At 34.6% G+C, this 24,703-nt stretch overlaps 1 protein-coding gene across 2 annotated transcripts in view; it reads left to right on the top strand.

Moving 5' to 3' along the window:
• The first annotated feature begins 8,861 nt into the window (after window positions 1–8,861).
• Window positions 8,862–24,703, top strand: part of LOC129005039 (charged multivesicular body protein 6-A) — a 34,579-nt gene continuing 18,737 nt past the window's right edge. The window contains exons 1-2 of one of the 2 annotated variants that reach the window (XM_054433802.1): window positions 8,862–9,194; window positions 19,566–19,675. In XM_054433802.1, coding sequence (XP_054289777.1) covers window positions 9,132–9,194; window positions 19,566–19,675 — 173 coding nt within the window. In that variant the 5' untranslated portion in view covers window positions 8,862–9,131. The remainder of the gene's footprint in view (window positions 9,195–19,565; window positions 19,676–24,703) is intronic. The other variant, XM_054433810.1, reaches the window with a different exon arrangement.

Below are 24,703 nucleotides of genomic sequence, written 5' to 3'. Positions count from 1 at the left end.
CAGTATACTTATTTACTAATCTTTTGAAGTTGTTAAGGTAATAAATATGGGGAAACGATTTTAATGTTACAACAAAATGTATAGGTACTCTATTTCATTTACATCTTTTCGTAATTAATTGCAATGTATACATTGAGTCAAGGTATTACAGTGTATAAATAAATGGTATATTAACTATTTATTTATTTAATTTTTCACAACGTTAGTGGCAGTTTCTCTTCTCGAGATATTTTATCTTTCAGACGTCCCAGAAGCTCATCAAAACTTTAAACACTCATTCTTGAGTAAGTGTGAAACGTGTCAGGATTATTTCTAAGATCTTTGTAGTGAATGAAAAAAGTGAAAAAAGTACTTAAATCTCATAAAAACGGATGAACAAAATACCCCCGTCGCAGCAAACCTGCATACTAAGCGAATTTCCATTTACCCGGCTTGATTTCTACTAAAATATTCCCTATAAATTTTCAGATTTATTTCCTATTTAAATAACATTAATTTTAGTGAGTAGTTAGGTTTGCTGCTACGGGGAAGATGTTGAGGTGTGTTTTTTCAATTGAAATATTGATAGCTTAGTATGAAATAAGCCAAATTGCCAAATTTGTTTAAAATACATCCATAAACAAGCAAACTAGAACAGTTTATTTATTCTCCATAAGAATAACATGGGAATTTTAAATTTACAATTTTTTTAATTTTCTCCGTAGTCAATGAACATTCAAAAAAACTTCAAAATACTAAATTATTTGTTTTTTATGCTCTTCAAAATGGTCTAGAGAGAAATTTAGAAATTTAAAGTTTTTAGGGTCAAAAATGAGAAAAACCCATTTTTACCCCATAAAACCCCCCATAAACCCCTGATCCCATGGTCCGATTATGGTGGTTCGCGAACTCGTTCGAATAAATGTAGGTTTACACGTTTGTACCAAATTTCATCAAAATCGGATCAATTTTGCTCGAGTTATCGTGCTAACGGACACATATATAAATAAATAAATATACATATATATATATATATATGAATTTGAACGGATGGTGTTTATGGCCTCTGGGGACCTCAAAACGAAAAAGTAAATCGGTCCCGGGTCTAGGTCTTACCATGAGACCTACGGTAATAGCTTATTCCCTATATGGGAAATTCGCTAACAAACTACGTTTTTCTTATGTTTTCATGATTTCAAAAAAAAATATATACGCTTTAAGCGCCTGCCTCTTCGACGTCCAACTGTGAGGTTTGTGGCTACAGCTGCTCTGGTGGCTGAGCTGGTGGTCCATGCGCATTTTGACCGGCCACCAGTGTCACCACCGGTGTCACCACCGGTGTCACCACCGGTGTCACCACCGGTGTCGCCACCATGGTGGCCCAGTGTGAATAGGCCATAAATATAGGACGGGCCAACAGCTAGTCTTATTAAAATCAGGGGTGATTATTTTTTTTATTACTGTACTAGCTTTACAGGGAGGAGAGGGGCTTGTGTTATGCAGTTTCACAGGGGAGGAGGGAGAGGTTTAAAAATGACGAAAAATGAGTTACGCAGTATGTGGAAGGCCCCCTTCCCCTTAAAACATATGAGAAGTGGTTGATATAAATTAATTGCTGATTTAAAAAAAAATACCTTTTTTTGTAAACGTTAATCTGTTGTATATAGAGTTTAAATAAACTCTTTTTCATAACAGTAACATAACTTCAAAACTAATTGTATGCCATTTTTTACTCAGGTGAAATTTTAACCTAGATGGCATACCCTACAACCATAGATTAAACATACTCCTCAAGTAGATAAGTCATATATATCCCCATATATATGAGGGCCCCCCGTTGAGTCGAGCTCGATTCCCCGGCCAAGTTGATGGCGAGGTAGTTCGTGTTAGACCCGCCGCAGCGCCACTGGTGGCATTTTGGCGCGGCATTAGTCCAGAGAACAGCTGTTTGCCGCGGCATTGGTCCAGAAAACAGCTGTTTGCCGCCAGCTTAATCAAATGGGGTTTCCTTGCGTACTACTGTACTGTAATGAGTTTTACCGGACACCAATCAGCTGATTATACTGTATTTGGGTGGCATTGAGTAGTTATAAACAAAAACATATTATGACTAGTGATTTTTAGTCCTTTAGTTGGTGGTAATATATCATGATTTGTACAGATTTCGCTACACTACTGCGAAATAAACTGTTTTCGCTACATTTTTATCACCTGCAAAAATGTTACAATTACTTATTACATTGTTAATGTTATTCAAGTTCTATAATACACTAACATCAGTTTCTTTTGAAGAAATAAGTAAATAAAACACACATACAGTTGACACAAAACACAAATAACATTTTATTATAGACATTTGCATTTAGACCTATTGTTTACAGGATTTTTTAATTAATTACCAGGAACAATAATGGTTAGGTTATTTCTTCGTAATTTTAGTAAACTTCACGTATACACACGATTTACAACTCAATAAAAAGACGACCTTTTCCTAACAAATGCGATGTTATGTAGAAAGGAATGAATTAAAAATAAGTTTATTAAATCATTTGTTTGACAGGACTGTTATTTGGGCTAGTAATTGGCGTATTGATTGTTTTACGCGGGCTACTTTTTTTTGCTAGGAGATTTTAATGTTTCAAGAGCAGTTTTTCTAATTCCTCATTTTACTTGCCTTATTTTTCTTTCATTAAAACAATCCCCCGCCTATATTCTAAGGTAGGTGATAATTTACCTATATAATATACTTATACTCTAATATACTTATACTCTAATATACTTATATTCTAAATTAGGCACCTTCCTTTAGTATTATCCGAGAAGTCGGGGGTTTGAATCGTCTAAATAATCACTTTCCAAAAAGATTTTCACTGCACACTACCATTTTTTGGGATCTAAAACATCAGCTCTCTTACACTTCTGTACCCACACATTTCTCAAACTTTGATTTTTTGGAAAAACTTGATACACTACATTTTTTTTTGTATTAGAGCGGTTCATACGAATTGCAACACTGCAGCCCACCATGGTGTAAAATACTCTTTAAAAGTACATGATATGAAACTACTATTACGTGTAAAATAATATCATAACCAAACAATATACTATTTCTATGTAAAAACGTTATAAATAGAAGATAACTGCAAGCGTAAAAGCACGTGTTGCAATGGCAGTGTCTATCGGCATCTCCCACTGCTACGTCACAGCGGTGGAAGACTGGGACGGGTGGCGTCGTCCTGTAATCCAGCTACTAGGAGGTCACGAATTGTGGATAATTATAGGGATGCACTGTGGATGCGATGCTACCTGGTGTGGATTAACGTCCGCACTAGTGAGTACTACGACTATCCGCAGTACTATCCTAAATAATTAGACCAATTCGTTAATTACGAGGAAAAAAATGTGGTTCGGATTCCACAATAAACTGTAGGTCCCTTAGTTGCCATTAGCTGTATGGGCTATTAATTAACAGCTGTGTCTAAGGAACATGTCGGCCTTAGTCACTAACAAGACTACAAGATCGCGCCACTCATCCTACACTCATCCTTCACTCATATTTGGGTTAAAATACGCACATAGTGGTGTCCCCATCTTAAATAATTGATAATTGATAATTGATAATTGATAATTAATTGATAATTGATAATTGATAATTGATAATTAATTAATTGAAGGTGAGGTGCGCGGGGCGAGGGGGGGGGCAGCATCAGGCGGCACGCGTTCACTTCAAAGGACTGGGCCAGCCCTTGTATGTTAGTAGTCCTGCCCTCAAGGTCACACCTCCGAAACGCAATCAGCCCACTACTAGTCTTTAACTCTAGTCATAGTCTACCCCGTCCACCCACGCAACCAGTCTTTGATAGTTTGTTAAGCTAATAAAATAATATAACAAACTAATTACAAACATCCTCAATTAACTTCACAAAATGAATTTTCGAGTGTACAACTTTATAAATACTGTACGTTAATTTAATACAAATAATATGGCAGTGTTATCAATCTTAAAATTTGATAATCATTTTAATGTATAAATTCCATTTCCTTTTTAGCAAAATGGCAACTCCTGTAAAGAAATGTAGTCGCAACCGATGTTCGTTCACCGGCTGTGAAAGAAATAAGGCATCTCATCCAAAATTAAGATTTTATTCCTTCCCTGTAGCAAGACCATCTATTTGCGAGATGTGGATCACTAATTGTGCTAATGAAAAATTAGATACCTGTACAAAAAAAACTCTAAATAAGAAAGTGGTTTGTGAATTGCATTTCGAAGATGACTCTTTTTGAATACACTGAAAACCCGATTACATGCATGTGCCGTGCCAACACTACTGTCTCTAATAGAAGAAACGCCTTCCGACAATGTGCAAACAGACTCGGTACACGATGTGAATGTGACTCGGTACACGATGGACAGATTGAAGCCAACGTCGAGAAAACCCCAGACACAAATACAAGTCAACATCATATTGAAGACGAGATTATCGCTAGTTCCTCGCGTAGAGAATTATTTGCCGACCAAACGTCACCAAAAACTCCCCAGACCCCTTTATACAAAAAATTTAAAAGTGTTAAGGGGCGCCAGCCTACACCAAAAAAATGTGTTTCTCCAGGAAAAAGTAAACTGGCTAAACAAGTTAAAGCCTTGCAAAAAATAAATAAGATGTACCGACAGAGGCTCAACAGATTAAAAAATAAAGATAAGGTTCTTACTAAGGACGATGTTATGGATGCTATTAAGGATATGCTACCAGATAAGGTGTCGAAATTCGATGCATGCAGCTAAAGCATGCTGGCGCAAACAAACTGCCATGGTCCGAGGAGGAGAGGCAACAAGCTTTGGCCATGAGGTAAAAATTAATTTATATTATTATTTGTACATATTATAATATAGTTTACTTCAATGAGAAATACTCACATGTTCAATGAACTTAATAAATCAACATCCCCCCACAAAAAGTACTGTAAAAGTCTTATAAACAGGGTGTGTAACATTGAATTAAACTTTCACGTTGTTTGCTGTAAAAATATCTTGTTTAACCATACAATACATGTGTGCCTTGTGTTTGTGTACATTGTCTTGATGGGCCGCTAAACACACGCACGCACACACTCGCTGCGGTGTTGCTCTGTTCTATTTTTAGGAATCTACCTGACCGTTCACGCTTATTCGTTGTTGGCCACAATTGCCGTCTACCACTACCAGCCACTGACTCACCTTTTACTGATGAATACTTTAACATATTTATCGTTTACGTTACACAAAATTGCTATCACGTTAACAGATTCAACTGACTGATAACAAATAACAAAATTAGCCGACTGTACAGTATTTAAATATAAACACATGTACTTTATTTACAGATGCAATTTGTTGTAGATAAAGGTTAAGTTATATTTTGTAATTAATACTCCACCTGTAAGCTATTGTATTTTCTTATGACTTAAGCTAGTTGTAATATTTGATTTGTAGATACAAATCACCGACCCTCTATGAACAGATGAGGAGCGATGGGTTTGCATTGCCAAGCCCCTCTACCATCGCAAGATGGTTAAATGAGATTGACTTGAAGCCTGGCGTGTAGCCCTGCACACACCAGAGCGATACTCCGTGCGATACTGGAGCGGGCGCGATACTTTTTCTTGGAAATTCTCTTGCGATACCAGTGGTCCGTGCGATACCATGGAGCCTTATGGAGCCGCACACACCAGAGCGAACCGCGATACGCGATACCGAGGCGAATGCGATACCGTAGCGATAGTATCGCGGTATCGCTGCATGCACTGTTTGCAGCGCTGTATCGCGGCGATACCAATGTGGCCAAACGATGAACTAACGTGTAAAAACAATAACAACATGTTTTGTATCACCAAACATTTACTTGAAGTTGTTTATACATATCCGATGCACTATGATTTATATCACGTTTTAGCAACTAGAAATTTAAAATAGGGTTCGTCTTCATTATTTGTTATTAAACTACGTTTTTCTGAAGAATTTACAATAGAATTCCCAAACAGTCAGACATCTTGGATTTATTAATTATTTAAACCATTGAGGAGTATGTTTAATCTATGCTACAACAGTAGTCTTCTCACCCCAGGGTCTGACTTAGGGGAGGTACGAATGAGGCATTAGTTCAAAATTCCTCCGTGAACAGCGCTGTAGTAGAGAGTACTTTGGCAAAGAAGGTTTACTAATCGCAAAAATCGTTCTGTTCATAAAATAAAATTATAAATGCCTCAAATTCAATTTTATTATTTTTTAATTATAAAATTAAACTATCATAACCTAACCGAACTAACCAAACTTGCTGATAATGAAATAATATAACAAAAGTTTATTAATAGAAAAAATAATTCTGTTTATTAAATAAAACTAGAAATTGTTCTACTAAAATTGTATAATGACTTAATAATAAAATTAAACTGTCATAACCGAACCAAACTTGCTGATAATAAAAAAAATCTTGGACAAAAAGTAATACCACGAGCGGGATTTGAACCCGGGATCTTCATCATGTCAGCCCGGCACGATAACCATTAGACCACCGAGGCAGATGACTACTGATCGTTTTGGCGTTCCCTCAGCTAATAAGAAGCCCACAGCTGTCATCGTAGCCTCTTCTATACCTCCCCTGAGTAAATACCCTCACCCCATTGTAAATTTTGAAGCTAGTTTTTTGTGTCTAGTTCATGACCTGTGACACCGATCGCTATAGTGTCGTCGAAATTTAGTTTCTATTATTTGAGGGTTAATTTCATTAATTGTGCTTTTTTGTTTTGTTGTATAACTAGGAGACGAGTTTTTGTTCATGATTAGATAGTTTTTTTTGGTTAAACATGTTTTTAAATAACTGAAAAGACAAAAACAATTTTTTAAAGAAAACACGTCCTCTACAGTGCACCGGGCAGAACTAACCACAAAATTGGCTTCAGCTCTTCAGCTGTTCCATAAGGATGAGAATTACTTCTCTGTAGAGAAATCTACTAAGGGAGTTTGTTTTACCATGGATAAAACATATTAGTCCCATCGATCTCTATTATTTAGTCCCTTAGTAGATTTCCCATACTTATGGAACAGCCGAAGCCAATTTTATTGTTAGTTCTGTCCGGTTTTCTGTAGATGTAGTGTTTTGTTTACAATTTGTTTCTTGTTATTTCAGTAATTTAAAACATCGTTTAACCAAATTAAACTATCTAATCATAAACAATATCTCGTCCACTCAACTAGCTATATAACCAAACAGTGAGACACAAATAATGAGAAAACTAACCCTAAAATAATATAAACAAATTGTAAACAAAACACGATATCTACAGAAAACCGGACAGAACTAACAATACAATTGGCTTCAGCTGTTCCATAAGGATGGGATTATGGGAAATCTACCAAGGCACTGTTTTATCGTTTTATCTATGATAAAACAATTATGTTTCATCTATGGTTTTACCACTGAGCTAAAATTATAACTGGAGGTAGCACTGCCATGGCAGAAGTCTGTCAAAAGCGAGTCGCTGATTTTGTTAGGTTGGTATAGCAGTAAGTTTTCTTACCATAGCAATAACATGGCTTCTTATAACTAGGTTGTATAGCAGTGAGTTTTTTTGTCATAGCAATAACATGGCTTCTTATGGACACCCACCTCACGCAAACATGGCGGCTGGCGACACGCATCTTTGACATTCAGTGCTACCTCCAGTTTAGTTAGAATTATAGCTCAGTGGGTTTTACCTATGAGAGACTGTTTTTAAAGCAAAATTGTTGCCTGTGGTTTGCCAGATAATTTTAAAAAAAAAATTAGCTCCACACCACTTATACCGTAATAAGCTGCGCGCGCACTACGGCGGCACGGCACGGACGGGCGGGCGGCACGGCAATTTTGAAAAGTAACATTGAATGTCATATGAGTGCGCCCACTACGGCGGTACGGCCGGCAACGGACGTTCGGCAGCTTCCGCCGTTTGTTAAAAAGTCCGGGACACAGAACTCCAGGACATTTTCCGAGCTGCCGTGACGCCCGTATCGCCCGTACCGACCGGGAGCACTGCACACCGACCGGGCGGGCGGCACGGAACATCCGCCATTCTCAAGTGTTTTCGTGTGTTGTAAACATAGATGTTATTAAGTTGATTTTTCTCGTTGAGAAATACCCGAAACTGTACAACATGCGACATCCGGAATATTTTTATAACGTCCGGCGTGACAATATATGGGCAGAAATATGATCTATTATGAAACAATCAGGTAAGTTTTACACATAATCCTTCTACAAGATCAGGAAACAAGGTGTGGAACTCTCCAAAATTTAGTCTTTTCCTGTTTATGTGGTGTATCTAAAATCTTTGCTTGCACCTTCTTGTCTCCTCTTCCTCTGCTAAAATTAAACCTACTATCACCACTTTATCTACATCCATCTTTACTCACAATTTTTAGCTCGCAGACGGTCAACTGTCCTAAATTGCGAATGTGCGGATGTCCCGTCCCGTCCGTCCGTGCCGTGCCGCCCTAGTGCGCGCACCCCCTCTTAAAAATGCCGTCCGTGCCGTACCGCCCATCCGTGCCGTGCCGCCGTAGTGCGCGCGTAGCTATACAGTAATTTATTGAGATGTAGGGAAGTAGGGGTGTATAATAAATGATGAAACGCGTAACGTAATATGTGGACTAACCCTTAGTGATAAATTTAAAACTTGAGAAAATTCATAATCAATGATCATGAAATAACTCGACAAGCAACAAGCATAAACTGGACCCCCGAGGGGTCTGACATTGACATTTTTGGCACTTTTTCGAACACAACAAACCAACAAACTGACTAACAAGGATGGGAAAATCTGCCCACCAACACCAACTAGCCTAACAAAAACAAACTCTAACTCAAACAAAACAGTCAAAACTCACTACTCAGCTCAGCAAGCAGTCAGCCAGCACTGTCAGCAGCCAGCACTCAGCAGTAAAAAGGAACAACATAACCTCATTTCTTCAATAATAGTGTATCTTTCTATCAATCCGAATCTACCTTATGATTTTGTTTATTATTCCTGAATACAAGTGGTAGTTAATGTTAGTTTACTTGAAAATATCGACTATTTCCAAACAAGAAAAATTTACTTGATATTAATACATTGATTAAATATTATGATCTACTGTGATCATGGGTAATATATTTGGTAAAAAGAAGGTTTCGAAAGTTACTGAACACGACAAAGCTGTTTTGGTAATATTTAGAATAGATTAGGATACCTTATTTAGACTACAGTTATGTCATAAAATCATGAATTATAGGCCTAACGCCTAAGTTGTTAAAAAATGAATGCTAAACCTAATTGGCTGCACTTTACTTGACGTCCTACACTCATTCGAATGAAAATATCGATCGATATATCGATTAATCGATTGCTTCATTCGATATATCGTTTGGTTAGTTAGGTAAGGTTAACCTAACCTAGGCCTAACTAACCAAACGATATATCGAATGAAAATATCGAATCGAAAAAAAAAACAATCGAATGAGTGTAGGACGTCAAGTAAAGTGCAGCCACCTAATTAGGTAAAACTAGGCTGTCTCTTGTCTCATGCACTTCACTAGACTAAAACTTATTTTTTGACCGTAAGTTAAGCTCTTCTAAAGTGACTAGGCCCTATAAACCTGAACTGTTGAGAGTGGCATGAGCAGCTAAACTGTACCTAGGCCTAGGTAAGTTAACCCTAGTAGTGGCCAATGTTAGAAGGGGGGAATAGCCAAACACATTTTGGCGATTTTGCAGACTTTTTTGTAAGGATCAAAAAATTCTAAATGAAATTTCAAAAGTAAAGTCTTGTTATTACTAGGGTATATTTTTAGCCAAAAACCCGTTGGTAATTCTGAGCAATTAGCCTACTTGGTCAACCCCAAACTTTTTCATATTTTACTACGATCATAAGGATGATCGCAGAAAACAAGAAACATATAATTCAAGTCCCGCAAGGCCATTGTACAGGTTGCCGAGCGATAAGAACCGGTTCAAAGTCCACGCGATAACAGAGGCTTGCGGGAGACGTGCGGAAGGTCAGTTGTGACAGTAGGCCTACCGTTATGTTAGAAACATATAATTCAAGCCCCGCAAGGTTAGGTTAGGTTAGGTTGGGTTCCTTAACCCTTGCCTTGGTCCTTTAACCTTGCGGGGTTAATTCATAACCCTGAATATAATATAACTAATGAATAAGGTTAATTCATAACCTAACCTAACCTTGCGGGGCTTGAATTATATGTTTCTTGTGTTCTGAGAACATCCTTACAACTGTAGTAAAATATGAAAAAGTTTGGGGTTGACCCAGTAATTTGCTCAGAATTACCAACCCGTTATTTACATTTTGTAGTAAATTCAATTCCCTATAGAAATGTCTAACACACGGGGAAAATTATTTTTTGTACATGTGTTAGGCTATGTAAGAAAATACGAAAAATTGCAACTTTTGTCATGTAAGACGAATAATTAGTACTTAACTCGGAGATAACTCATGTACATAAGGTAATTAGTGATTAGTACCGGTACATATATTCTTGTAGGTTATATACTAAGGAATATAAATATGTCATATTGTAGACAGTAAAACATTTGTATTACCCGTTTATGATACAAAATATTAGAAAATTACCATTAACGTAGAAACAAATTCAGACATGTTATAGGCTACGGTACCTAGTAAATATAAATTGCAGCCAATAGCATTTTTGAGGCCAAAAAGTTATAAACATGTTATAAGTTAGTAGGCCCTACATTCGATTCCATTCATAGAACTGTCCCTAACATATGAGGAATCAAATGTTTTTTTATATAATGTACATGTGTTAGGGGGATAGAAGAAAATACGAAAAATCGCAACGTTTTTGAACGTGTCACATAAGACGAATAATAACTCGAAGATAAACAAGGTAACTCGGTCAGACTGCCCTTTACTTCCGTTGTTGACAAAAATGATACCGTCAAAAGGGGCTACTTTGTACGTGGGGGCTACTTTGAACCAACTTAAAAAAAATCATAAGTAGGCCTATTCCCCATACTTTGTATTAGTTTTAAAAGTTTTATATCTTAAAATAAAGGTTAACTCCTATTCTTTAGGAAACAAATATTAAAACATTGTACAGATTAAATAAAAATACCCCCGCCGCAGCAAACCTGCAGACTAAGCAAATTTCAACTTGTCTCATACATTTTTATTAAAATATTTCCATAAATAAGACATATTTATTCCCAACTTGTGTACCTGTTGCACGAATTCGAGCAACTGCTAAGTAATAGTGTTTTCTATAAATAGCCTTACTCATAGCCGCATTAGGTTGTCCATAATAACGATTAAAAATATAAAATACCCCCGCCGCAGCAAACCTGCAGACTAAGCGAATTTTAACTTGTCTGATTACATTTTTACTAAAATATTTCCAGAAATAAGACATATTTATTCCCTATATTTAAATAACATTAGATTTAACGAGTGCTTAGGTTAGCTGCTACGGGGAAGGTAAAAAGTGTTTTTTGACCATACGTCAATAGTATAGGATGAAGCAAATAAATTTGCCAAATTTTATCAATATATATCCACAAACAAGTAAACTACAACAATTTTCATTTTCTCCATAAGAATAACATCGGAATTTTAAATTAAGACTATTTTTGAATTTTCTCTGTGACCGTTAGGCATATAAGAGCCCTTCAATATCCTAAATTATTCCTTTTTTTAAGCTCTACAAAACGGTTTAAAAAGAAATTATAAAAATTTTTGTTTTTAGGGTGAAAAATGGGAAAAACCCATTTTTACCCCATAAAATTCCCCATAAACCCCCGTTCCCAAGGTCCGATTATGCTCGTTCGCGAACTCGTTCGAATAAACATAGGTTTACACGTTTGTACCAAATTTCATCAAAATCGGATCAATTTTGCTCGAGTTATCGCGCTAACGGACACATATGTATATATATATATATATATAAGAATTTGAACGGATGGTGTTTTTGGCCTCTAAACGAAAAATTAAATCAGTCCCGGGTCCAGGTCTTACCATGAGTACTACGGTAATAGCTTATTCCCTAAAATGAAAAATATAGAACTGAACATACCTTTTTTGAGCAAAAAGAAAAGAGTTAAAGTAACCCCAAGCCTGACCATCTTAGAATTATTTGGAAATGACCGTTACAAGGTAGCCCCGACCCCGGGGATTCTTTGTAAACTCAAAAAATACATTTTTTAAAATTAGGTAAGCTATAAACAACACTGAATTTTTGTCCTATAGGGCCTACATTGTTTGATAGCCTATACAAATACGGACAATTAAGTTAGCATTTTTTTCTAATCAAATATCTTTAAAAAAAAATTATTCAAAAAAATTGTTACAAAGTAGCCCCCTTTGACGGTAGTGAGCAGGGCTGCTATTTCTCAACACTAAATTATTCTACGTTTTTTCCGCTACAAAACAATACTATTTTTGAATAATTATAAACAGGTATTCCATTATATAGCCTATATTTATGGAATTTTGAAATGGACCCAATTGGTCCATTGGCCATTTGTTAATTTTTGTAAAATTGCCTGTTTTCTGAAAATCATAATATGTTCTTTGCTATTAATTTATCGTTCAAATAATCTATACTAAATATACAGCAAATCCTCTGATGTCCAGCGGTACTAACCGCTTCTAGATAGGAACAAAATTAACCTTGCTATGATGTTCTAAGCCTTTTGTGTTTAGCGCTTGGGAAACACTACACTACAAGTGTTAGTCGATTCACACAGAAATTTTCATTCAAATTTAAATTGCAATTTTGTTGACATATTGAAGCTAGAAGGTTCATCTATATAAATAAAATGAAAGTTTAGAATGCCATTAAATAAAAGATGTGTAAAATAAAATAGGTGTATTCTGAAATGAAACCTAAAAAACAATGAATGTAAACAAAAACAAAGTAAACTTATTAAACATAACATATGGTATTTTTTTAAACATAGAGTATGTTAGAAAAGACACATCAGCTATCTTTTGAATGGTATATCAATTGTCCACTTTAGAGTTAATATCAATTATTTTTTCCTACAGTCACCCGACAAAGTTGGCTTCCTTGTACTGTTTATAGTACATAAAGCTGCTAATTGCTGCATATTTATACTTAGTCGTACGGTTTATTCTTTGGCCCACATCAGGATTCCAACGAAACAACACAAAACAGCGTAGTTCTATTATGCACGTAATCCTTGTACGCTTGGAAATAGGTTGGCAACACTTAAAGATAATAATACTATGAGCAGCTGATTGACTATTAGAACTACGATTTAACATGTCATTTCGTGTTTATAGTTTATGTTCTCTTTTCGGTATTTCTGAACTTTCTGGACTTTTCTTTTAAACGTTTTTAAAACATTCCTACGATCTTAATAAACAAGAAAATACCTTTAAAGCATTTTTTTGGGCACGGAAACCACTGCAAATTAAAAAAAATATACGGAACTATTTTCTAAAGTCGCGGAGCACATTGCTTGCCGATGAAAAAATAGCGGAGTGATACGGACCGGGGACTACTTTCTCTAGGGCACCTATATGTGTTGCCAGCTGAACCTAAAAATGTGTTGTATAGTGTTTGAAAGACTAATTATTTATGTGTTTATAGTGACTGTAGGAAAATATAATGTGTAACACGAGTGCAAAAGGCCTTTGCTGCACTCGAGATCATTCCGTTGCTCTTGTGTGCAGCAAAGTGCCACTTGCTCACTAGTTACACAAATAACTATTTATAAGAACATTTTTGCACATAAATGGACCAAATTGGTCCATGGTCATTCTAAGAGTGAGTGGTGAAATGGACCAATTTGGTCCATTGGCCACTGCTAGGGTTAATGTGTAGGTTTTTGGCGATCTAACCATTTGTTCATAAATCATCACCACACCACAGTTAATGTGAGGTTGTTGACTGTATAGGTTTTTCCATTATATTATGTTAATATAATATTTTATTGTAAATTCTAGCTATCCACTAAAATCCACTAAGAGTAGGTAGTTCCAAGACTAGAAACTTTCTTAAACTTTGATAACATATTGACAATTAGCCTATATGCCAACTAAACTAAACAATTGACTTAGTAAGAAGCCTACAAATATTGTTGTAACATATAACTTAATACAAAGGACATTGAACCTGAGAAAATAATACTCATCTGTGATAGGGTCTGCGAGGCCACATATTTTGCGGCAGTTATGTTAGGCTGGGCTATCAGAAATATGTTTGTAGGACTTTCCTTGTTTCGTTATGAATCAAACGATACCAGGTGAGTCATACTTTCTATTTATAAAAACCCAACCTAACATAATCACAAGAGTGTGCTGTATAAGGGTGGCCTCCATATAATACCATAGTACCTGTTAAACTCTCAGTTTTAGAGCTATAATTTGCTTTAGTTCAAAATGTGTCACTTAAACTTAGATCGTTTGATGACATTTGCCTAATCAAACCCAACATTAACTTTTGGAAGGGTGGGTCTGAGTTCTTATTGTCAAAAAATTGTTTGATGATCTCTGACATTGTTTCTTTTGTAATTTATCGCAGATGAGTATTATTTTCTCAGATTCATTGTCCTTTGTATTAAGTTATATGTTACAACAATGTTTGTAGGATTCTTACTAAGTCAATAAATTGTTTAGTTTAGTTGGCATATAGGCCAATTGTCAATATGTTATCAAAAAGTTTAAGAAATTTTGTAGTCTTGGAACTACCTACTCTTAGTGGATTTTAGTGGATAGCTAGAATTTACAATAAAATATATTTAACTTACAGGCTAAGCAACATGATATTATTAGTTTAATTTTTATATACCTAATTTTATTAGTGAGTATAGTTAAAAACAGGTGATAAAATCAACTAGCGTTGTAACATACTTTCCTTTGGTTAACTTAAATTGACATCATGTCATTCCAATAATTTTGAACTATTCAATTAGAACTAGGCCTACAGTACAGTACGTAAATATCTCTCAATAGTTTTCAATAGGTGTATTTACTATTTATTAGTCATAAGTTCTTTATTCAAAAATAACAAAATAATACATTCTTACTTATGTATTTGAAAAGTCATTACAATTTAGTGAAAACTGAACGTTCCTTGATCAAGGTTAGTAATCAAGGTCAAGGTGATAAGTTATGTACAAAGACTACTAAATAAACCATTTGACTTTTGGTTAAATCGTTAAATATAACAGGAATGACTGACTACATGTCAGCTTTAGTTTTTTTCTAAACCTGAGTAAATCAGTCTCCAGCTTTAAATTAGCTGTTGAGGATGTTGGTTAAACAGTTTTATTTAGCATAACTAATTGGGTCTATAGGCTCTTATCTAATAATACTATAAAACAGGCTGTAAATCTTTGTTGTTTCACATCAAATATTAATAAGATTACAAGTTATGGGGTTATGGAGTAAGCTTATCTATCATCACTTCATTCTCATAGGTGGCATCCCCATATCAAATGATAAGTTTAATGTTAATACAGTAGAACCTTGATAACAAGACTCTCAAAGGGATTATAAAATAAGACTTGTTATCAAGGTTGACTTCTTATCGAGGTTTGCAATAACGTGTGATTAGGTATAAAATAATCTCAAGGTGATTTGGAAATGATCCTTGTTATCAAGGGTGGCTTTTATCGAGGGTCTTGTTTTCGAGGTTCTACTGTAATAATGATTGATTCAAAAACTTTATTGTCTTGATTAACATTTAAAAGTCATAAGTAATTTATTTAGCCATGCTTTGGCTAAGAAATTACATTACTAATGTAAAATTTATTGAATAACACTTGTTATGCCTGTAATGTGTAAAAAATGAAAACACTAAAATTCCCCTGCCACAGCAAACCTGCCGAATAAGCACATTCCCATTTGCCTGATTGGATAAAAAAAAAAAAAATCGGACTTATTCCCTATTAAAAATAATTTTAAGTTCAAGCCAAGTCAAATAAAATAATCTTTATTCACGAGGCACATGAAAGTACATTGTCAACTAAAAATCAATCTAGTACCTTTCTAAAAAGTCCATACTTATTTAACAAGTAGTTTAATCTATAAAAAAAAAAAAAAAAAAAAAAACAAGCAATCTGTTTCCAAGAAATATAATACGAATACAGATTATAAATTATTTCAGACTATAGGGAGTGAAAAAGAATTCATTAGGCCTAAGGGAATATAAGGGGATTATTCTACCAGAACATTTTTAAATTTCTATATAAATTTAGTGATATTTTCTTCATTTTATGTAATCAGTTAAATGCTTTAAAAATGTCAGTAGTTTTTTTTTTTCATTGAAATTTAATTTATGTTTCATTGGAATGATGTAATTTTACTTTCTCAGTATCGTTTTTGTCAACATTTTTTAGTTTGAGTTTTGTGTGGATATATCTGTTTTGGGTCCCCCTGAACCCAAAAAGGTGGTTTTCGAAGTGATGTCTGTCCTTGTGTGTGGGTGTGTGTGTGTGTGTGTGTGTGTGTCTGTCTGTAGGCCTATGTGTGGATGTGTACAGAGCTACAGACCACATCTACGATTTTGATGAAATTTGGTATGGAGGTACTTATCCATGGTATCTCCAGACGGTTTTTTTAATTTTTTTTCACAATTTTTATGTTTAATGGTAATTTTCCCATAAAAACCCGTAAAATAAAAGAAAATAGAATTTTCTCAAAAGTGACCCGAACAATTTTAATAATAATTTAATACACCCACTCATTAAGATAATTTAATCATGATTATAATTTTTAATCATTTAGATATAACTGAAACTGAAACTGATATAAACTGAGCTATTTAGAAATAAGCTGTTCTTATTTTTTATTTGTTGTTTGTTTTTCCTGTAAAATTTACGGCTCAAAAATTATTGTAACTTGTGTTATTTTCCCATAAAAACCCATAGAATAAGGGAAAATCGGGAAAAAAAATCGGTATCGATTTAAATTAGTATGTGATGGTACTTATAATTCTTATTAACATAGTGCAATACCCCATTTCTGTCAACATTATGGTTATAAAGTTATTTTAACTTATGCTATTTTCCCATTAAAACCCATTAAAAAATTTAAAAAATGGATTAAAAAAAAAACCGGTTCTGATTGAAATTTGTCTATTACGGTCCTTAAGATTATAAAAAAAATAGTGCAACCCCCCATTTCTGTAAAAAAATACGTTTCAAACAAAAGTTAATGCAACTTTTGTGATATTTTACCTATTAGACTTCTTTCACACCAGTGCGGTGCGGGCCCGTCCTGTCCCGTAAGACCCTTTCACATTAGCTGCCCGGACACGGGCGTTTCCAGGCTGAACCTTTGTGATTTTTAGGTGTATTTGATTGAAATGAATAAAATGAAGGTGGCTATGCTACTTGTTGTCCGAAAATAAAGTACAGTGCTCCGGTGCTAAATAAGTTATTTGGATCGAAGTCTTGTGTGTAAAAAGTTTCATTGTATTTTTTAAAAATATGGTGACAGCTGCGGGGTGATGAAAGGAAGGTCTTAAACTTTTGTAGAATGTCCAATATATATCTAATTTTAATTCTTAATGTACCGCTTGCCATGCTTCCTTTACTACAGCATAACTATGGCATGCTTTCACAGTTTTAGCTAATTTTTCCCTATAGAAAAGAATACTTTTTCATAGCTGGCAAAGTAACATACAGATCCAGGACAATTTTTTGTTTTGATGGACACATATGAAAAAAAAAATTCTGTCATTAAAATTTTGATATATGTATATTTATATTTGTATGAGGTTTTTGCTAAAACCACACCTCATTGCCTTAATATAGAATGCAATTTAAATGGTTGTTAAACCAAATGTTTTTTTATTTAATAAATCAGGCATGTTTAATGACATTTTTGGTAAAAATTTTATCAGGCAAATGGAAGATGGTTTGCTGCGACGGGGGTATTGTCTCTCATCACTTGCCTTAAAATCAAACCAAATATAATAACACTTGACCAAACTATTCAAGTGCTCGATATCAATGTCTTACTCCATATCGAAAAAAAACAAACTTCCCTATTAAGTTGACAAGAGTACTACAAAATCAACCTCACTCAACCACTGATAGACGCAGACTGTTTTAACTACTGAATTATGTGCGGGCGAAACCAGCCGTCCCGCGCAGTAAAAGCGTACATAAGAGCCCATGATCTAAAAACTAGCCATCCGGTTCCGTCCTGCATTGGAAGTTTAGGTTCCAGCGGGTGATTTTTCAACCCGGACAGAGGTTTAGGTTTGTCCGGGTGAACCCGCACTGGTGTGAAAGCTCCCATATGATTCAATAGTCTAAACAGCTTCGTGCGGTGCGGGACAGTCCCGCACAGCGCTGGTGTGAAAGAGGGCTTAAGTATCATAGTTTTAGTTACTCTCAACGCTTACCCATGATAAAGGTTGATGACAAGCTAATGGGAGAAAGTATGTGTCAGATTGCTGATACCGTTTATTTATATCGGGGATTGTACATGTGGCTTTTAAAGTTAAAACTTTCTAAATAATGGTTTCCGATAATAGATGTATCTTTTAAATACACTGCCCATAAACATTTTAAATACCTACCTAATTCTTTAAATTAATTTTTTACATTTCCTTTGTATCGCTTTCATCATGTTATAGCCTACTCCAATTTCAATATTATCCTTATACATTAGCCCATTTTTGCATTTTCAGTATAAGTTACTGTCCATATACGGTGGAACGAGTACATAGGTTTTCTGTTAAAGGGAGGGTAATCAAGCTTAACAGTTACCACTCCCGTGTAGGCTGTGAGCCGACATCAGCCGTTTCGCAACCATATTACATGTTGGCTTAAAAAAAAATGTTCTAAAATTTTTTTATATATTTTTTTAAATTTTTATTATTAGTGTAATTGGAAGTTGAAATACTGTTAGGCTTAATGACCCGCATAATAAATTAAACCTAGGGCATAGGCCCTTAAAATGAGAGTAGTAAGGGATAATAATAAATATAGGCCTAAAAATGTTTTTTAGTAAAATGTTAAGAGCTTAGTAAAAAAATATATAAATTTGCTAACTTATTTTGAAATAGGATAAACAAACTACAACAGTTTACTTAAGCCTACTTAGAATAAAGTAGGATTTTAAATTAACATTTTTTATTTTCTCTGTAAATAATAACAGTACATAAACACTCTAACATACTAAAATTATGTTTTTAAGCTATAAGTTACAAGATGGTTTATAGAGAGATAGAAATTGGGATATTAGAATAATAATATGTTTTGGGGCTATTAGTTTTGGGGCATAAAATCCTGGGTTTCCATAGTTTGATCTATAGGCTAAGACCTACGATAATAGTGTATTCCCCATATGAGAATTGGCATAAACTTATACAACTAATTGAAGTGATTCTCTTGGCTGACCCAATGAAGCTTCAAAACTTGTTCTCTTAATAATAGATAGTGTTGATATCAGCAAAGGTATAAAAGCTACATATTGTAGCCATGATATCAATACTATAGGGAAAAATGAACAAAAGAACTAACCCTTAAGTTAATTGCTGTTGCTTTATTTTTTAAAAGCTAACTGGTTTCTTAATTTTCAGCAAGTGAAGAATCAAAGAGATAAACTCCGTCAGTATCAAAGGCGAATTGAAAAGAAACTAGAATCAGAAAAGGCCCTTGCAAAACAACTTCTTTCTGATGGAAAAAGAGAGTAAGAAAGTACAATGCCGTATTTAAATAATAATTTATATGTTTTTTGACCCCATTGGCAATTTTTAACATTTTTAGCGAATTTCCCATATAGGGAATCAGCTATTACCGTAGTACTCATGGTAAGACCTGGACCCAGGACCGATTTACTTTTTCGTTTTGAGGTCCCTAGAGGCCAAAAACACCATCCGTTCAAATTTATTTATATATATATATATATATATATATTATTTTCTTGCATGTTTAGGGCTACTAATATAATAAAAATCAAAAACATAGTTAACAAAGTAACCTTTTAGTAATTATTTTATTTTTAAATAAATTTTACTTACTCTTACTTCTGTGGCCACACAAATCCCAAGTGATTTTTGGCCTCGCCAACAATGCTTCTCCACTGCTGTCTCCAAACTTGTTCTTAACCTCCTGAGGTCCTGCCTCACTTGGTCATTCCATCTTAATCTGGGCCGTCCCAGCGGCCGTCGTCCTTCTGGTTGCCAAATCCATACCTTCTTAATCATACTGTTAACATCTCTTCTATATACATGTCCCAGCCATCGTAATTTTCTGCTCTTTACCATTGCAATAATATCTGGGTCATTATAAAGTTCTCTTAATTCTTGGTTCTTCCTTATCCGCCATTCACCATTGTCATTAATAGGTCCAAACACTCTACTTAAGATTTTATTTTTAAAAAATTTAATTTCTTTTCATTTTGCTTTGTAAGCCCAGCCTCTTTTCCATTCTGCCCTTATTCCAGTGATGGAGACTTCTGCTCTATATAGTAGAACTGGTTGTATTATTACTTTATACATCTTTATTTTAGTTCTTCTGGTCAGGAGTCTACTTCTAAATAGTTTTGTTAGACTCCAATAGCACCATTGAGCTGCTGCTAATCTACATTGGATTTCGTCGTCTTGTCTGCTTTCACTTGTTATTGTCACTCCCAGATATTTGAAATTGTCAGTTTTTGTGAATTTAAAATTTAAAACTTCCAAGTATGGTTGGTTATCAGGTAGTCTACTTATCTTCATTATCTTAGTTTTCTCTTAATTTACTTTTAGTCCCACTTTTTGTGTTTCAGTGATTAGCTTTTCTGCTAGCTCCTTAATATCTTTTTTATTTTCTGCTATAAGTGCCACATCGTCTGCAAATGCTAGAACGTTTGTCTTCCCGCTAATCTTTGCACCTCCCTGAAGACTGCTCACCTCTCTCAGCGCTTCTTCAATGACTAGATTAAATAATAATGGGGATAGTGCATCGCCTTGTCTTAGTCCTGTGTTAATTCTAAAGGTGTCTGAGTATTCATTTTTTACTTTGACTTTTGATATGGTCTTAAATTTGCACATTTTTGTAAGATTGGCAAGTTTCTTTGGAATCCTGTGTTTTTCCATCAACTTCCACATTTTTTGTCTTGATATGCTATCATAAGCTTTTGCAAAGTCAACAAAAAGAATATACAAGTCTTTGTTGTGTTCCCAGTATTTAGATGCTATTTCTTTCAATAAAATCTGGTCGGTTGTTGATCTGCCTGCCATAAATCCTGCCTGGTGTTCTCCCACTATGTTTGCAGCGTATTTTTCTATTCTATTAAGAATTATTTTAGAGAGGATTTTGTAAGTTGTGCTTAAGAGTGATATTCCTCTGTAATTTTTGCAGTCTAGTTTGTCACCCTTCTTATGGATGGGGACAATTACAGCTTCCTGCCATTCAACTGGTATTTTCTCTGTTCTCCACATTTTCACAATCAGCTTGTATATATATTCTTCTAGAATCGGGCCTCCATTCTTAATTAATTCTACTGGTATCATGTCTCCACCTAGGGCTTTTCCATTCTTTTGACTTTTTACTACATTTTTCACCTCTTCTCGGGTCGGCTCATCAATAGCATCATCTACATTTTCTGTACCTATTTGTATTTCATCTCCTATTCCACTGACCTCCTCACAATTCAATAGGACTTCAAAATAATCTTTCCATGTATTAAGAACTTTTTGTTTTTCACTAACCAATGTGCCATCCATACCTCTGATTCCAAAGACTCGTGGTTGATACCCCTTTTGAAAAAATCTTTCAGTTATTACTAGATTACTTGACGAAGTGTTATAAAAACGGAAATTAAAAAATCTATTGACTATTTAACATGGGGTAAAATTTTAAGTCTAATAGGAGTGAGATCTGGAGATCTATTGGACAGATTTACATGCAGGTTGTGTTAAATGAAATGTGTCCCATGTGCCTGAAAAGTTTACTATTCCTTTAGTAAATCTTATATATTAAAAAGCTTTTGGAAAACTCATGACAATTAGCCTGACCATATTACTGGGCCGATTTACACACGCGTTATACCAAAAGAAGGTTATGGAAGAAATTTTAATCGCATGTTTTATTTACAGCGTGGGGTTAAAATAGAGAAGTTTGCACAATACATACTTTTGGTCAAGTTTTTGACCACGGGGTGAGCTCTCGTAATTACTAAAAGGGTAAACCTCCATGGACCATACATAAAAGTTCTAAAAATGCTCACTAGAGAGCAGAACTGTCTTTTGGTGGAGTTTTGGGGAATAAGATGGCAGCCATATTTAGTTTTCTGTTCTTTGTTTTCTTATCACTACTTGCTATTAATAAACAGAATATCCTTTTTCACAAGGCGAGTATATTTCTTTTGAAAACTCCATGTGTACAACAAATAATGAATGTCATATGCTAAAATTGTAATTTTGACTTTTGATTTGGGAGACACCTGTTATCTTTCAGAAAACATATTCTCTGGATATATAAATCCATAGGTTAGGATTTACAAGTGAATTAACAGAAAAAAGTACCTCCATGTAGGTAACTCCCATGGTAATTACTATACAGGGGTTTTTTTTTTAAGCTCGCATCTTTATTTATGTAAAAACCGCAATAGATAGAAATATGCAGTTTGCGGGAATCATCTATTGACGTAGGGGGCCCAATTGTTTTGAATTCAACGTTACATTTACATTCCCCCCCTTTCCCCCCTGCCCCAAACTTAATTTTTTTAAATACCAAGGTACCCCTTGTGACATATCAAATGAAAGAGTATGAAAAAAGAAAATGTTTGATGAAAGAAATTGAAAATCGGTTCATAAATTTGCGAGATATTTCCCCCCCCCCCTCCCCGGAACTTAATTTGTTTTAATAGCAAGGTACCCCTTGTGACATATCAAATGAAAGAGCATGAAAAAAGAAAATGTTTGGTAAAATTTATTTTTAATTTGATATGTCACAAGGGCGGGTACCTTGCTATTAAAAAACAAGTTATGGGTAGGGGAAAAGGGGGTGATTATCTCACAAATTCATGAGCCAATTTTAAATTTTTTTCACAAAAATTTTCTTTTTTCATGCTCTTTCATTTGATATGTCACAAGGGGTACCTTGCTATTAAAAAAAAAATTAAGTTCCGGGGGGGAGGGGGGGGAATATCTCAGAAATTTATGAACCGATTTTCAATTTTTTTTAATCAAACATTTTCTTTTTTCATCCTCTTTTATTTGATATGTCACAAGGGGTACCTTGCTATTTAAAAAAATTAAGTTGGGGGCAGGGGGGGAAAGGGGGGGAATGTGAAGTAACGTTGAATTCAAAACAATTGGGCCCCCTACGTCAATAGATGATTCCCGCAAACTGCTTATTTCTATCTATTGCGGTTTTTACATAAATAAAGATGCAAGTTTTCAAAAAAACACCCTGTATATAATATAGTAGCCTATATTATTCATTCTCGACCTCTACAAAAATACTTTAAATGTGTTTAGTTTTTTTTATTAGTCTTTGAATAGTACCTATATTAGAAATAAATATTTTTTTCATAATGGGTGGAAATTCCACTTAATTTTAGAATGGCTCTTTTGTAAGGCAACGGCCCAAATCCTGGTTTTAGCGGATTTCCCATCTAGGGAATAAACTATTACCGTAGGTCTAATGGTAGACATAGACCCGGAAACGATTTATTTTTTTCGTTTTGAGGTCCCCAGAGGCCAAAAACACCATCCGTTCAAATTCATACATATATATTTATATTGTTCTTGAGGATTTCTTGATAGAGTTATGAAAAGTGAAACATGAAATGGTACAAATTTTTGTTTAATACAAACATTTTCAAGCAAAGAGAAATTAATGAAAATGTAAAAATGAACAAAACAAATAAATATGAGCTGTTTACAAATAGTTGAATTTTGAGAACATATGATTGAGTACAGGTCAAAGAAAAATAAAATCAGCCTAAAAGAAAATTAAAATTCAGCTGAGTTGAATCACATTTTACTATATTAGATTCAAACCAGAGGGGAACTTTGTTTTCAGTACCAACTGGTCAGCCAATTCAGAATTTATTAAGACCAGTTGGTTGCATTTAGGGTTTTGATGTGGGTTTACTTTGTGAAGGGCTTTAAGGGTATAGCAGCCTTCAAAATTTTGGTTGTGGTGAGCGCCATGATTATAGATTGGTTTTCTTTTGTCTTCATGTACCAAATCAAAACAATGGCCTGTCATTCAAACTCTTAAAGAATTTGAAGTCTGGCCAATGTATTCTTTTGGACAAAGTTTACACGACAGTTGATAAATCACATTGTGAGTTTCACAAGTTGATCTACCAACAATCGGATAAACCTTGTTTGTAACTTTGCTATCAAATTCAGTTGTACTACTCATAATTTTGCAAATACCACATCGGGGCTTGTGACATGGTTCACAGCCGTGTTTAGAATTGTTTGAAGGCCGAGAATTTTGAATTTTGGGTCTCACCAACATGTTTTTGTAATTTTGTGGCCTTTTAAAAATAACACGTGGTGGTCTGGAAAATAAATTTTCTGTACTGGGAGAAGAATTCAAAATATTAAATGCTACTTTCATTACACTTTGATTTTGTTTAGTTTATCTTATAGATGTCTGTGTAAAGAGTGACCCTTACTTTGTCAGTAAATAAATATGTAATTTGTTAAACATGCTACAATGTTAGATATGTATAAATTGGTTGCAGTATTTATTCTAAAGTTGGCAAATTATA

Source organism: Macrosteles quadrilineatus, unplaced genomic scaffold, assembly GCF_028750875.1.
Source record: "Macrosteles quadrilineatus isolate MER2022 unplaced genomic scaffold, UCM_ALF_1.0 Scaffold_1__1_contigs__length_201487025, whole genome shotgun sequence".
NCBI lineage: Eukaryota > Metazoa > Arthropoda > Insecta > Hemiptera > Cicadellidae > Macrosteles > Macrosteles quadrilineatus.
Note: the sequence above shows the minus strand (reverse complement) of the source record. Positions and strands in the feature narration are given on the sequence as shown.